At 46.0% G+C, this 15,864-nt stretch overlaps 1 protein-coding gene across 1 annotated transcript in view; it reads left to right on the top strand.

Moving 5' to 3' along the window:
- Positions 1-15,864, top strand: part of LOC121599289 (MOXD1 homolog 2-like) — a 79,234-nt gene that overhangs the window by 9,160 nt on the left and 54,210 nt on the right. The window contains exon 3 of the mRNA XM_041926998.1: positions 12,830-13,360. Coding sequence (XP_041782932.1) covers positions 13,079-13,360 — 282 coding nt within the window. The 5' untranslated portion in view covers positions 12,830-13,078. The remainder of the gene's footprint in view (positions 1-12,829; positions 13,361-15,864) is intronic.

The following is a 15,864-nucleotide window of genomic DNA, read 5'->3' on the forward strand; positions in this document are numbered from 1 at the left end:
GCGCGCCCGGCGATGGATTGAGCTGCCTGACGACGACGACGATGACGACCGTGTGCAAGTATACAATGCAAATATCGCACAGTTAGATCATCTCCCTGTCTTCGCTTGTGCTTAGTTTTCTTCTGCACCATCAACACGTCATCACCGGGACCGTGTTTGCTACATTAAACAAACACACACACACGCATACGATGTGTTTTGTTTGATAATTTATGCTAAATCTGCACTTGAATATTCTGCCCCGAGTTGCTAGCACTGGGATGAGCGGAATTCTTCGCATTACGCTTGTTTGGTGTGCTGTTCGGGTACACCGATACACTTCCACGTGGGTGTGTGTTTTATTTTCCAAGGCACACGACTCTCCCCCTTATCTTAGATCGATTACCGGGCGTCTCGACGTCGAAGGCAATCCATAATTTCGACCGGCTTAGTGCGCACGGCGGGAGTATTAGGGAATTTTATTTAATTACAAGCCTTGCCACGTGGCCCGCCGGCTCGGATCGCCCGGATCGATGGCCATCCGAGCGGTGTGGCAGTGGTGTAGAATTACCCTCGCTGTGGTGGAAATGGGTGAACCGGTGAAGTGAAAGCGAATTCGACAGGCAGGGCACGTTCCCCGTGCACAAACAAGCCGGATCGAAGCGGGATCGAACCGCCCGGTCCCACTGCACTGGACAGATGTCTAATTAGACGTCTTGTGAGCGCTTAGCAAACAAGCCACCGGGAGCTGCTCTCTTTTGTGATGCGTAGCTGCTCGGTGAAATGATTAAACATTCCTTAAAGGTGTGTGTGTGTGTGTGTGTGTGTATACAGCGCGTACGTGGCAGGAAAGGCAATCAGATATTTCATACAAGACTAGGGATCCGATTACACATGTGTAATGGATGTTTGAGACGTTTTCGTGCGATGATTTTAATAACAGCGCGCCCGGGAAAGGCTGGATCTCCCAATTCCAATTTATTGATTCTTGAGCAATGTAAGGCTCTGAAGTCAACGCCACAGCACCTTGAGGATCACTGAACGAAGCTAATGGTTGCCCGTGTCCGGGTGGAATAGAACTTTCCAAATTACTTCCGGTTAGCTGAGCATTTAGTTTCGACAGGTTCTAAAAAAACAACCGGCAAGCCACTTTCGTTTGCTGTTGAAACTGTCACAACTTTTCTCCACGCCGGTTTGAGTTTGCCGGAGCTGGAGAGTAAAATTTCCCAGAAGCTCCCAGCGGGGACCATTGCTTCACCTTGCCTGTGCAAAGTCCACCCATACGAAATGAACCATTTAAAGAGTTGGTTTCAGAGTTTTCGTTTCGGAGGGCATTTTTGTTCCAGCACACAACTCGCCACAACCACCAACCGCTCGGTAGACTGAAAAGGTTAATCACCTGGGATTACATTTTATTTCTGTTGACATTTGGACCAGCGGCACGAGACATGCACACAAAGAGACAGAGATATAGAGAGCGAGCAGAGAGAAAGCATCGGTTTCCGGTTCGTTGGACAGCGGGCAACAGCACCTCGGATGGGTATAATGCCCCCGGGGTTCACATATCGGGATGATTTGTTTTTCCTGTTTCCGGGTCTCCGGGTGGAAAAAAACGGGAGCATCCCTGAAAGAGGACCACAGCAAATAATAACGAGTTGGACGGCAGCACGACACAGAACATAAAGTATCGGTATTTTAAATCGTTGCCAATGGATGTTTGCACTATTTGTGCGGTCGCCAGCATCAGAAGGCTGGAAGGAAATGGGACAAAGAAGTACCAGCGCTGGATGGTGATTGGATCGATCAGCAGGCCGGAATGTCCGCAGTCAATCAATGCCGGTTCCGGGGAGAGGATTTACTTCGATTGGAAGCATCGGTTCATTGACCCATTTTTCCTCCCTCAGTTTTCAATTCACTCTTCACGTTGAAATTGTTGGAAAATTAATCAAAGAATGAAGTTTCTGAAGTGCTACCCCGTAAAGGTGGGGTGCGGGTTCGCTCCGACTATTTACCAACTTGATATCCCTTTCGCGTGTGGGAATTGATTTTTTATTTTCCCGAAACGGTGGGCCAATACTCACCGGATGGATTTAAAAGGAATCGTGTTGTTTTTACGTGAGCTTCAAGAACTTCTACCCACACCCCGTACAGCAGTAAAACCACCCGAAAACATGGCTCCACCGCTGTTGGGGTGAGCACCGTAGCAAGTGGATAACATTTGATTTTATCACTAACCTGAGGGTAATTTTGAAGAGCAATAATTCGAACGATTATTGCTGTTAGGATTATTGTTGGACCTAAACGATGTTGCAAGCGTTTCTGTTGTTTGGTTCTTTAGTAGTAGCGAACAGCTAAAAAAAAACAAAACTACGAAGGGAGGAAATCGATAAAAAACATCTTCCCAATACTGGGAAAACCGATACCTTCGATGTCTTCGGGGCATTTGGAAGCTGCTGACTACGGCCAATACACACACACTGCATGGGGAAGGGTACACGAACACGAGACAAATGGCTTTCAATCTAATAAAGCGCTCCGGAATGACCAGAATGTACGATGTCCCGAGTGTTTTTTTTTTCTCTTCTTATTTGTAGAGTTCACTGGCTGGACTAGTGGGATCTTTGGGTTTGCTGGAAAATGGACGGAAATATTTTGTTGCCGAAAAAAACGACCGCCAGAACGGAAAAATCAATTCCGAACGGATGGCTCCAGGGTAGAAGAGTGTGCGAAGGTTGGGTTGAAGTAAAGTGGTTAGAAAAATGTCGAATGATTCACGCAACAGCTCTCGGCGTAGGAACTCCTCAACCAGAATTTGCTGGAAAGGCTTTAAAGCAAGGAGAGAAATGTAGGCATCTAATAACCCGAAACAGATACCGATTGCATTGAATCGTTTGAAGAGCTCATCTTGAGGAATTCTCAATATTATTGATGGGTGAACAGTCGGCAGAGCGAGAGCTCGTTACGGTGGTGGAGATATTCAACACTGTAACTGGGACACCCGTTTGCTGGAGAAGATATCCTGCGTAAACCTTTAAGATAGCTGATAATAGGCTCGACCCGCTCCCAAAATCAACTAAAAACCTAACACAACACAACAGAGTCAACTACGTCATGAGTTTTGATGTCTGCCTTGGGGATGGGCGCCTTCCGAGAAGGTACCGTAGGAGAGGTATTCGTTGCCCGCCTTCCTCCCCAAAAGAAGACGCTAACTACTGGTGTGGAATTACCCGGCAAAGCCGAACTCAATCCATGATAATCCACCTGATTATCAAATCTCACCATAAACAACGTCCCGGGCGGCTTGGAACCTCTCTCTCTCTCTCTCTCTCTCTCTCTCTCTCTCTGCTTCTTGCGTTCTGTGTCTCTCTTCCACCAATCCGGTGCAATGAAGCTGTTCAAACAAAAGACAGCGGGTAGGAAAGGACCCTTGGCAGGAAAGACATTCCGAAAACAACTAAATTCGACCTAATTTCGTGTCGGATATTGCATCCGGCAAAATTCGTCTGAGGTGTGTTGCGGCACGGCAAAAGTTTCCACAGTTTTTGGGGCATTTTCGGGCAGGAAATAGCCGGTGCGCTGCTCACATAGACACACAAGCAGACACCTGTGTGTGTGTTTGTGTGTGTGAGAAAGTTTCGGCTGGGAAATGGTCTCATTTATCCGCTTTAGTACGAAATTAAGAGCCACACATTCCATTGGCCAGGCCTCGCCCGCCGGTGCTGGAGCCATTAGAGCGTGCGAAAAGGCCTTGAACCTTCGGGGCCAGTTCTTTGGCTCGTTCGGACGTTTGTGCAGAAATTCGCTCACAAAAAAGGCAACGCCAAAGCAGGCAACAGAGGAGAACCAAAAAAAACCCCTGACGCCGTTGACCAAGCCGACGGGATAAACTCATTTGAACAAATAGAAATTAATTAAAAGCTATTTTTCTCACTTTACCACCTACAACGACCCACTACCAATACACGTTATCACGTACACCTTTCGGCAAGCTCACCAACCGCTTTTCCATAGGACACTGCCATCTGACTGTTGGCTTTCTGGTTTTCCGCTGGACCATTTCTTTGGCTTTGTGCTTGCTGTCGCTTCTTGAAGCCTGCCTCAAACAGGAAGAAAATCGCCTGTACCAAGAAGAGACATCGAGAAGCAGCAGCACCAACAGCAGCAGCAGCAGCTTCAGCGGATTAGGTTCGCTCTGTGTACAGAGATAAGCGGCGCCGGGTCTGCGAGCGGAGCGGATATTTAATTCAACTGCAGACATTGCGGACATTTTGCTGCGATGTTTGCCTGTGTGCCAGAAACGGGCCTGTGTCTTCCGTATCGGGCATTAGCTGCGGAGTACGTAGGTAGGTCAAGTAGCGTTTGGACCCGGTTTGTCGCAGTGTAGAGGGCGCTCGTGGTCAGCAGTTTGCCGGCATTCGGAGGAAAAGGCCAAGGTGCGCGTACCTGCGGAAAAGAAAACATCGTGCAGCGAGCAGCTCGAAGTCAATTTATCGATAAAATAGGCCATCTCTATTTAAAGAGGGCCCTCTCCCTGCTATCCCCTTTGTCTCTCTCTCTCTCTTTTCCATTTTGGAGACCAGCGCGTCCTTGGTTCTGCATGCGAAATGAGCGTATCCGGCTCGAAGGACCAAAAATGGCCATTTTTTCGATTCCAAATTTGTTTCGATGCCATACCTTTTGCCAGTACAAAAAACGGGTCCGTCACGTAACGGGTTCACCGGAACACCCCTATCCAACTTCAGCACACACACACATACACACAGATCGGTACACTTACATACTCCGATTCGGGCTATTGATTTCTGGAGCCATAAACTTAACTAGCTTCCTGTGTCCTTTCCTGTGTCCTTCCTCCCGCCCGTTTTCAAGTTTAGTAATATTTTATAAATCGATTTATTGTCGAACGATGTTGCGCAAACGAGGGCACGTTGTGGGCAGAGTTGCCCCCCCACCCCTCCGCATCAATTCACCCTCTGCAACCACTGCGACCGCTTGTCGACGAGAGGCTTCCCGTGTTGGGCCTGGGCGATCGACATCGAACGCTGGCGGACAGCAAGAAAAAAAGGGGTTTATAATTCCGGTTCCGTTTTTTCCGAGACCTTTCCCTCCCCCCCCCTCGCAGGGGTCGGGTACGCTTAGGTGCACGTTGAGCGTGCTTCCTTCCAGCAAAGTGGGAAGCTAGTTTTATGGGTTTTCTTTTCTGGCTGGGCACCTCGGTTGCAGCACGTTAGCGCCGTTTCCCCCATCTTCGGTTGTTCCGTCCCGTTCATCAGTGAAAATCGAGAGCACTGGAAAGGCACCCAGGCTATTCAAATTCGTACCGGTGGGGAGGGGTTTAGAAGCGGAGTTGGAAACTCATTTAAATTCCGATACGATAAATTTTGGCGCAAAAGCTTGCCTCACTTGCTGCGCGCGCGTGGCAAGGGATGAGGTGAAGGGAAGAAAAAACCTGAATCACAATTCACAGTGCTAGGAACGGAAACAACATTGAAGGTTGTGTTTTTATCGGGATTCACAGAGGGTTTTTTTCACCACCCCCCAAAACTCATGCAATTGCAGATTCTTCTGTAAGCGCGTATAATCGGAAACTAGCAAGTGCAACCGCTCCCGGGTACGAACGGGACCATCGGGCCTGAGATGGGTGTTTTTTTTTCGTTTTCGTTGACTACCGGCACTCGGCACACTATGGGCCACGTGTGCAATTTACAGTACGATGAACCGTAAACGGGTGTGCTTTGAACACGGGAACGGGATGAAGAGCGAAAACGGGGCGAACAAATTTTTCAATCGCACGTGCATTGGGATGGACCTGGAGCGGGGGCCGTTAAGTTGCAACCCGACCGAGTTCGTTTGTAGTTCCGACTGATTTCGAAACGATCCTACCGAGCACTTTTTCTACGCTCGGACGGGTGGAGAAAGACGAACAAAAAAACACACACACGAGAGTGAAGCCCGACATCCGGCAAAGTATTTACTCTAAACTCTCCACAAACGTTCCACCAGGAATAAGAGGTTTAAACATTCTCTGGCCCGAATGTGGAGTGGAACCGGGTGAGGAGAAAGTACCAATGCTCAATGCACATTGCTTCGGTCGGTAAACGTACGGTTCATGTATGAGTTTTTCGCTTGCTCGACAAACCAGTAGTGTACCGTTGTATGGAGCATCGAAATTTTTGGGGAAAAAAGGGAAATAACAGAAAAAGCACGATTGAGCGGGTTTGTTTTAAATGTGTGTGTGTGCTAAAGGTTATACTTTTCGGCAGCTATTTCTCTAGGTGAGCACGGTTCGAAACATACGCGCGAGTGCCCGCTTTTTTGTTCTCCCACGCCCCTAAAGAAACCACATTGGGTACCAATATTTTTCAACATTTAGATCAATAAATTGTTCCCGTGCTGACTGGCACAATTTTTTCGCTCTTTCTCTCTTGCATGAAAGAAGCGGGCAAGGCTGGAAAGGTTAAACATTTTAATGATGCACCTGAGAAGCTCGCAGCTCGACCTCGCCGGTAAACGAAACCGAAAACTGCCTCCCCACAGCACCTTCGCTTTCCCGGTGGAGTTTGGTTCGTGTTTCGAAATTTATTTCGGGGCAGTATGGGGTTTCCCTCTTGGGAAACGTATAAAAAGGGTCGTGAGTGGGTTTGTTTTTGCTCTCCCGCTTCCCGCCAGCTAGAGTTGAGTGATTTTTTATTTGACCTAATAAATAAAATATAGACTAAACGGGGGAAAGCTGCATAGATTATTATTCTCATAGATGGCAAAATTGTGCTGCTAACAAGAAGAAAAAAAAACGGAGAATGGTGCTCAAAATCAATACATTTAATTAAAAATAATATGTTGGTGCCATGACCAGGATTTATTTTTATAAATTTGTGTTTTGTTTGTACTTTGAAGTATTTAATTTTTTCTTTAGTGTAGTGGTGCTTAAATCATTGAATTATATTAATGTAATGGTTCTGCATGTCACTTCATGCAGCAAACGTAGATCTTTCACGCATTTTAAGTAAATCACAAGAGAAATCCTTTTGGAGCGGTAATGAAAGTGTTAAAAAGACTTCCAAAATAGTATGCATGGTACTTAATATGATTAACTTAAGTATTTTACATTGCTACTAAAGATCAATATAAAAAGATTTTTGAAGTACTCTCTCTCTCTCTTTCTCCCAAAATTACTATAAATGGGTTACCTTTTTACAGTAAACGCATGTACCTGTAGTCGCCCGTGAAGTACCAGGTAGCTCCATCAGATACCTAAAATGTTATTTATTGCTTTTTTATTTTTAATTCAGCATTACATTTTCACAAATTATCGCTAATGGTAAAATATTTTTTTCCCAGAGTTGAGGACTATAGAAAACAGTTTGAATAGAAACATTACAAAATTTGGAAACCAATTTAGTTCCTCAATGGAAGCAAAATACAAGCAATACCGTCGTCTGATATGTGTTCTCGTCTAACAACAAGACAGAACAAATCCACCGAGAAAAGACAAAAGCTAAGTTCTGTTTTCTATTAAAGTTCTCGGCTATATATCACACAGCGCCTCCTTTCGGCAAAGCTTCAGCGCTTTAATCCACGGCACGGCGTTCCCGAAGTTTTGCCTATTGTAAATCAACGCCCCACCCCGTATCAACCCTTCTTCTTTGCTGTAGCCGCGCGTCGTCGCGCTACCACTACTGCACAATCGTGCCCCACAAATCTGTAAGCAATCATGTTTCACTTAATTAACATATTCGCAAAAGTCATAATCCCGTCCCCGCGTTTCGCCTTGGCAGCAGTCGGAACGGCTTCGCACGCGCAGCCAAAAATCGAAAGTCTCGCAACATCGGAGGCTTCATTTGCTTGAGCATCTCATGTGTAAATAAACTTTTGTGCCAAGTCGAGTCGAGTGTGGGTGGGTGAGAGAGTGTGTGTGTGTGTGTTGAAAATGTGCCTCCTCTTGGAAACACGCAACAAGCAACAACTGACAGAGCGTTTCGCGTTGTTGTGGGCATATTAGCTGTTTCTAAGTAGCTTTTTGAAAAGGAAAAAAAAACGAGGACTTCAAGAAGGAGCAGCACAGGCGTCTCGGTTTGGGCTGGAATTCTACAAAGCAGCAGACACACACAGGATGAAGAAGCAAAGCACATCGTTCATTGCCTCCCATACGCGAGGAGGGGGAAAGTGGCAAAAGACGCTGCACAAAACTTAACGAATTTTCAACGAGCTGCTAAAAATGTGTCTAAAAGTGAGTGAGTGAAATTGATTTACAATGGTGAAGACCTACTTGCAGGTGGCCGGGGGGGGGGGGGGGGGGGGCGATGGAGTGAGATTTTGGTTTGGATCAAGTGTACTTTTAAGATTTCAGCCACCCAAAAACTTCTCCATGCTTCAGGGAAAGCTAGGGAGGAGGGCTGGCGCGTTGAGGGAGTCCCGGTGTTGACGGCGTTGGAAAGGATCCTTAAAATATGCAAACAAACGATACGCACCGGGCAGGATTTTGGATTTTTCACTGTAAAAGCAAGCGAAGAGAATGGCTCTGCGTTTTTTTTTTTGTTTTGTTTTCGGTCCGATCTTTCGGTTCATTTCACTAGCTCGCTTTGTACATATTCATCACTGACCGATAAGAACACCGCGACGACGAAAAATCGTCCGAAACACCAATATCTCTAGTGTTTTTGTGTTTGATAAATGGACGCGCTGTTCTAAGGGGGGGGGGGGGGGGGCGCACTGTAAGCCAAATTATCGGCGAAGAAGCTTGGTGCGCTCAAGGACACTGGACGCACAGAGCGACGCTCTTAAACGCTTGGGGCGCATTATGATGCTGATGATGATAACGGCTGCTCGTTGCTGTGCGTGGTAAATGTCCTTCGGCTTGTTATTGCTTGACTGGAAGAAACCTCCACGACCACGTCGACTACAAGTGTCAGCAATTTTGGAGCGAGGCGAAGAAACGCTGCCGTACTTGCGTCGTGGTCGGACAAACGACGCGTGGATCGCTCCCGCCTTGCACGGTGCCGAAATAATGCGTTTTGCACGATTTTCATCAAACGACATTATGAATAACAATGGACGCAGACAATGGCGCTTCGAAGGCACATTGTTGTGCCTGCTAGCAATGGAGCTATGGCCTGCTGGAATGCCTGATTGGAAGAGTGGGGAAGCCACGTTGATGCTGATGCTGAGGTGGTTTTGCTCATTGAATCCGAAAGCAACATACTTTCGATGTCCTCCCACATAGTGTTCTTCTAACATAGTCTGTTGGCAGGAGAAAAACCCCGTTTTTTTGCCGGAATCACAACACATGTTAACGCACGGGCTAAGATGATGGCTCCCACCAGTTGTGGTGGCCATGAAACACGTGTTGATGGGAAGGACGTGCTGTGTAGTACGTCGAGGGACGAAGCTGTAAGGCCAGTTTCTCAATGCACTGGTGTCACAGCAGCCTCCGAAGAGCTCAATCACGTCACACGGACACGGGAAGATGAATTCCGACAGCGGAATGCTTGCTATCCGTGGCGGCTTGTTATCATTTATTGTGCGATACAACGAGATGTTGCCACCCATGCAGCATTCCCGCACAGCCCAAACAAGTCCGGCTGGGTGGGAGGTGGACCTAACCCAATGCCTCATTTCCGCTTTTCGCCAACAGTTTTTGACATAAAGACGCTTTTTCTTTCATCAAGTGTTTCAACTGAGAGGCAGGAGATGAAGAAGAACAAAAAATACAATCGACGAAAAGTAAGCAGGTAACCTCTTCAACGGCTCTCTTGAGCCCCTAACCTGTGCTTCATGACGGTTTTGTCAGCTTTTCATGCAAATTGTGAAGCTTTTTTTTGTGAAGCTCACTGCTGTGCCCGTTAGTGTGTGTGTGTGTGTTTTTGTGTGTTTGTATTCTTTTCTTTTGCGGTTATTCATCCCCCATCGACTTCATTGAAGATGAGGAGCACACGCGAGTGTGTAACCCCGAATGGTATTCAGGTCTTCTTGCTTTTTTTTTGTTGGCTTAGAGCTGCCAAGCACCACTTGTGTGACAAGTTTCAAGATCCTCCTTCTCCGCACTGCGACAGGAAACGATGTAAAGCGCTGGGAGCGGCAGGAAGACAGACACACACACACACACCCATATACAGCTCGCTGGACCACTCGGGCGGACATTATTTGAATTTGAATGGCGGCCTGTTGGGTGGGAGAGACTTTTTCTTTATCACCGGTGAACCATGAGACGCCTCCCGGAGGCTCTGTGCGACGGTCCCGCGCAACGTGCTTTGTTTTGCGTGCAACAAAAAAATAATAAAAAAAAGCAAAGCGGAAACGCTTTTAGACTCATAATTGTCGAAAAATTGTGCGCACCAACCTTTTTCTTCGCCCACAGACACACACACACACCCACACAATTCACAGCAGATCGCACGCTCTGTACGTGTGTGTGTGTGGGTGTGGGGGGGGGGGGGGGGGGGATCTGCCTATGACGCGGAACTGATGAAAAGGTTTTCTCAGAAACCCCAGCGGAACCGGGTGGGTTTTCTTTGTTCTCGCGGGAAAGCTTTCGGAATGAAGTGATGCTTACTGTGTATGTGTGTGCGTGTGATGTGTAGGTTACGTTGAGATTTGAACGCTGAATAGGATGTAAGACTCGCACAAAAAGTATCCATACAATGCAAATAATCCACCTCTTGTAAATAACTAACAAGGCATACAATCACAACATATTTGTTCACTATGTGGGAGAGATGGGGAAAGAAATCAAACCAGATATCTTAAAACATGACTGATCATATACTTAAATAAATGTAAATATATGGCAACACAACTAATGTTTTATAAGACTCCTGGGATCAGTACAGATCGTAGATCGTAGAAATAGAAGTATCTTGATGGATATTTTGCCGAAATTCGCTTTAGATGATCTAATTGAAGTTTGGCATCGTTGTTTGCCACTGCGAAGCCAGTGGACGCGATTTCTGCTTCGAGGTATGGTTGTTAACGTATTCCAGGTACTAATTCATTATTTGGCCGGTCTCATAGACATTCCGGTCTAGCTAACGTAGCAATGTAACTAGATGTCCTTCGGTCTTCATTTTTAGCTTCCTTTGGAACCTCAAGACACTCAGGGTTGTTGGCCCTTTGGAACTTGGTTTTTTTATGCTCTGATTTATATCTAATAGTACCAAGATGTTGTAGATGCCAGAACAGACTAACACGACGTCACCAAACTGCCTTAAGATGACCTTGAGCAATACTAAAATAACAACTAAAAACATTTACATACATTTCAGACATTTTACATACTTCCGCAACTTATTGTGATAGGATAACCTTAAAGCACTACTTAATAGCTTCAATAGAGCGATTAATTCATTATCTAAATAACTTGGCTGCAATCCTTATTGTATACATTGTAGCCTCGATAGTAGGGATGCTGAACATACGTTGGAAAATGTAAAATAAAACTAAACTATTTCTAATTTGAATTTTGAGACTGAAGATCTGGTTTTCTCTCATGGCAATTAATTCATTATTGCTTCATCCTATTGCTGTAAGTAATGCTGCATTAATGTTTTTGTTTTTTGTACTGATGGCATCTCATAAAAAGGAAACAACTGTCATTTTATGACTATTTGTGAAGGTCTGATGTAATTAAAACAGTTCCGTAAATTAAAAAAAAAAAACAGTAGTAATGCGACTGTTGCCGTTCTTTCTCAATAAAGAAACAAACGTCTTCAGCGTAACTTTTTTTTATATTCGTTATTCATTTAAAACCAGGTACTCGGATTGCCTAACCGTGTATGTTTAAATCGATATATTCTATGATTAAATTAAAGAAAATTTGGGACTGTTTGCCCAATTACATTCTTCTCTCCCTATAATTAATTTAAACTCCAAGCAAAACTTTCCACCAGCTTGTTCCAGCCAGTGATGCGAAGTAAAAACCTACTTCGCAAAACCTCAGCAAAGAGGTAAAAACAATAACCACTTGACCTGCTCCTCATTTGTCAGCGCCGCTATCGCTTCGCGTGGCACAGTTCTCTCACCGCCCGTGTGCACGAGTTTTATTGTGGAAAATAAATTAATTTCTTAATTTCTCACCGGGAGCAGGCGGGAACGCCAGTGAGGAGGAAGGGGACAATTTCACTTCACTGTTCTTATCACGGGGCGACAGTTAATTTTATGTGTCAGCGTGTCCGTCTTATCGGCCCCGATGCTCCCGACGTGCAATAAAGAAAGTGTGGTGTGCTGCACAGCAGGGAAACAGATTCTAAGCTCCCCGGAGAAGAAAGTATGCTCGCAGCGAGACAACAAGGTCGCCAAGGGTTCGCCAAGAACATAGAGAGAGTGCAGCACCGCGCCCGAACGGTGCATTCCTTTACCCCGTTGTACAGAGTATGGCTGTGTGCAGTCGCGGTTACGATTGCTACTTGAATTGCACTAAATATCGTACCATCAGACACACGCACAACTACCAGTTGTTTGTGAATGTGTGTGTGTGTGCTGCGTGTGTCTGTATGTAGCCACATTAAATTAAGACTAATTTATAACAAGTGACACTTTCCAACGGCACTGCAAACAGTGCATCCAGTGGCCCGTTTCTAACCGCCGCTCACTGTGGCCGTCTCCCGCAACCGTCCCGACCCGACGAAACAAACGCATCATAGAACATAGTTGCAATAGAGCCGCGGGAATGGAACAGACGACGAACGTACCCGTTCCCTCCTAGCACTCTGCGTGTATCATAATTAATGATGTAGATAAAATGAAGCTAGCCGCGAGCGATGCAACTGGGCAGTGTGGTGTTGCCGCCCAGCCCGGAAGGTGGCTGCAGTTTGCTGTGTGTATAAAAACTGATCACTCTTCTTGCATTCCGTTTCAGATGGTGATGTCTTGCGGTTGACTTCAGGTAGCAGCAGCAGCAGCAGCAACAGTGCGAAGGATCTTCCCCGGTGCGTGGCACTCAAACTCAACTAGAATTGCCAAGTGGAAGTTTGCCATTTCCATTCGCAGAACGCTGCTGACAGTGTGCGTGTGTGTGAGTGCGTGTAGCTGGGAGTGTGCTTGGGTGTAAGAGTGTGAGTGTACAGTGAACACAGGTGCATCAGCAGGTGTGCAGCATCTCAACAAAATGGTGATCGGTGGCAGAATGTGGGCGACAGTGGGGCTGCTGCTGGTGACGGTGTGTGGTTTCGGTGCGAGCTCCGGTGGGAGCCCGTCGCTCCAGTGGGAGCATCTGGTGGACTTTGATCCCAACTATCGGCTGCTGTGGAGTGTCGGCAGTGCGGAGGTGACGTTCGAGATTCAGGCCCGCACCCTCGGGTACGTCGGCGTTGGGTTTTCGCGCGACGGCACACTGATCGGGGCGGACCTAGCCGTCGGTTGGATCGACCAGGGACACGTCTATCTGCAGGTGAGTGTTGGGAAGATGAATAATAGAGCACGGGACGCAATGGAAAGGAGCAAATGCGCTTGCCGCTTAAAAAGCAAAAAACGTTACATCGATCACAAGTCACACGAGGTGTGCCAAAGTCATTCATTTGGAACTTGGGTTGAAAAATGAGGCCGTCCTAAACCAAACCGCGAACAAGCAAACTACGAGGGGCACAACAACAAAAAAACCACTCCCTCCTTCCCAATAAACCATCCTCCAATTCCAATCGAGTGCAAACAGCGCCGTGCGCTTCCGGCGATGGCAAAACTCGTGCCTGGGTAGATTTTACACATCATAACCTCGAGCGGAAAAGTTTTGCATTTACAATTGAAATTGAGCATGAACTCACACTGTGGTGAGCGCAATAACAAACACCAAACGAAGGCAGCGGCGATACACACCAAAAAAAAAAGCCTCCCTGCAAGCGTGGCCTGTGTATAGCGGCTGCCTTCATTGAAAGATTGCGTCACTGTGAAGCAGAACGTCGTACACACACACACACACCGAGCATGAAGCGTACGCCAACTTCCTGCGATGCAGCCAGGCCAACCACGCCGCACCGGCATGACCTCCAATTAATTTCTGCCTCGATTTCTGCTCACGCGGCAGTTGTTATTTTGAACTTCTTTTTTTTCGGCAGTGAGGGAAAGGACGAAACACACCAGCGCAAACGGCGAACAATAACGCTGCGTACCTTTGGTAGTGCCTCGGGCTGGTGAGGGCGACTCCTTACCGTCAGTCGTCACTGTTTTTGGTTGTGCCGTTTGGTTTAACTCAAAGTGAGATTGATTTTTCCGTCGTTTACTGCACACAAACATAACCGCATGTTCTTCTTGGTTCATTGTGGTTTGAAGTAACGCTTGTGTACGCGGTCTTTAAACGTAAAAAAATTAAAAAAAAATCTGAAAGTTTGCTTTACTTCAAAACAAACTTTTGTAAAGTTTTATGTTTTACGTCATATTTTTACATGAAATCTAGCATTTAGAGCCTGAAATTGTCGCAAAATTACACAAATAGGCAGTTGTTAAACTAGTCCCTGATGTTAAATCAACAGATTTCTATGCGAATTGAAACGTAAACGTTAAGTATATGATGAAATATTCCGCTCGATCTTACAACACATCTTTAGAGCAGTAACAGCATTCGGCTAGACTGTTTGGATGATGTAAGTTCTATCGTCGGACAGATCAGAAGGAAAAGAATGCTCTACTGCCTTTCGGCGACTTTTATCATCCAATGATCTTCTGGCGCGCTGCTCGATGGGCACTATGAACCTGTGACCTTTGTGGCGGAACAGAATTGATTTTTGGGTTCAATCAATTGCTAACGTCTGAGGGGGCCACCGTAAACAAGTGGCATCGTAAAGAATCGAGGAAACCAATCATATATTGTGGGCCATTTCTGATGGTGGTACTGTTCTGTGGGCATTACTCTGTCACCGCCTTTATTGAGCTCATTGCTGCAGTTGATTCTCATCACCCACCCTTAGCAGTCATCTGCCACGGTTTCCGCCCATGATTCGTTGTGGCCGGTGGTGTAACCTTGACATACGCTACATTTACATTATATTGAGAATTTTTAAGGCTTGAATGGAGTTCAGTTCAGTTTATATTGAGAATTTTTAAGGCTTGAATGGAGTTCAGCGTTAACTCACACGATATGGGTATGGAAACAGCTTCTGCATTCTGTATGCTAACTGGAGTTCACTCATTTGAACAGTTTTTTTTTCAGCTTTGTTTGTGAGCAGAAATTCAAATATTTAAGACACTAAGCGAAACAACATCAGTCGGCAGATCGATCCTTGGTTTAACCACCTTAAATCAGCGATGATTGCTTTCAATGATTCTCTTTTGATGATTTTACAACTATCATGAACGATGTTGACAGCTGTCTATGAGACCGTATATCTCCCATTAATTTGATATCAGACGATCCTCACTTTACGATCGTCGGTCGATAAATTGTTCTCCCTTCTTTTCTGTACCCTCGACAGAACAGATAGCAGATAAAAAGAGAGAGAGAGAGAGAGAGAGAGAGAGAGAGAGAGAGAGAGGGAGAGAACCGGCTTTGTTTCAGAGAATGAAAAGGGAGTAAACGATCGCATGCCAATGTAACACTACCACAGCTCTCATATTTTGTACGTCTCAAACACTATGGTAACTCCTCTCTCTTGTTGTAAACTCCAAAGTGTTTAATGACGTATTGCTCGTTCCATCCCTCAATCCAGAATTAGCTATGTTGCTTTGAAGTAACCAATAAGTGACAGCCTTCATTGTGGCTAATGAATTGCTTTAGTTTGTCTGTTAAGGAATATTTTAATGCAGGCAAAAGTGATGGCAAAATTTGGCCAAAATCCGGATCCTGATCTCAAAAATCTCGGAAATTCCCGATCCCAAGTACATTACACCGAAGGGCTCTTGTCCGACTCCGATTCCGATCGACTCCGATCGACTCTGGACGACTCCAATCGACTCTGCACGACT

This window comes from Anopheles merus, chromosome 3L, assembly GCF_017562075.2.
Source record: "Anopheles merus strain MAF chromosome 3L, AmerM5.1, whole genome shotgun sequence".
Lineage (NCBI taxonomy): Eukaryota > Metazoa > Arthropoda > Insecta > Diptera > Culicidae > Anopheles > Anopheles merus.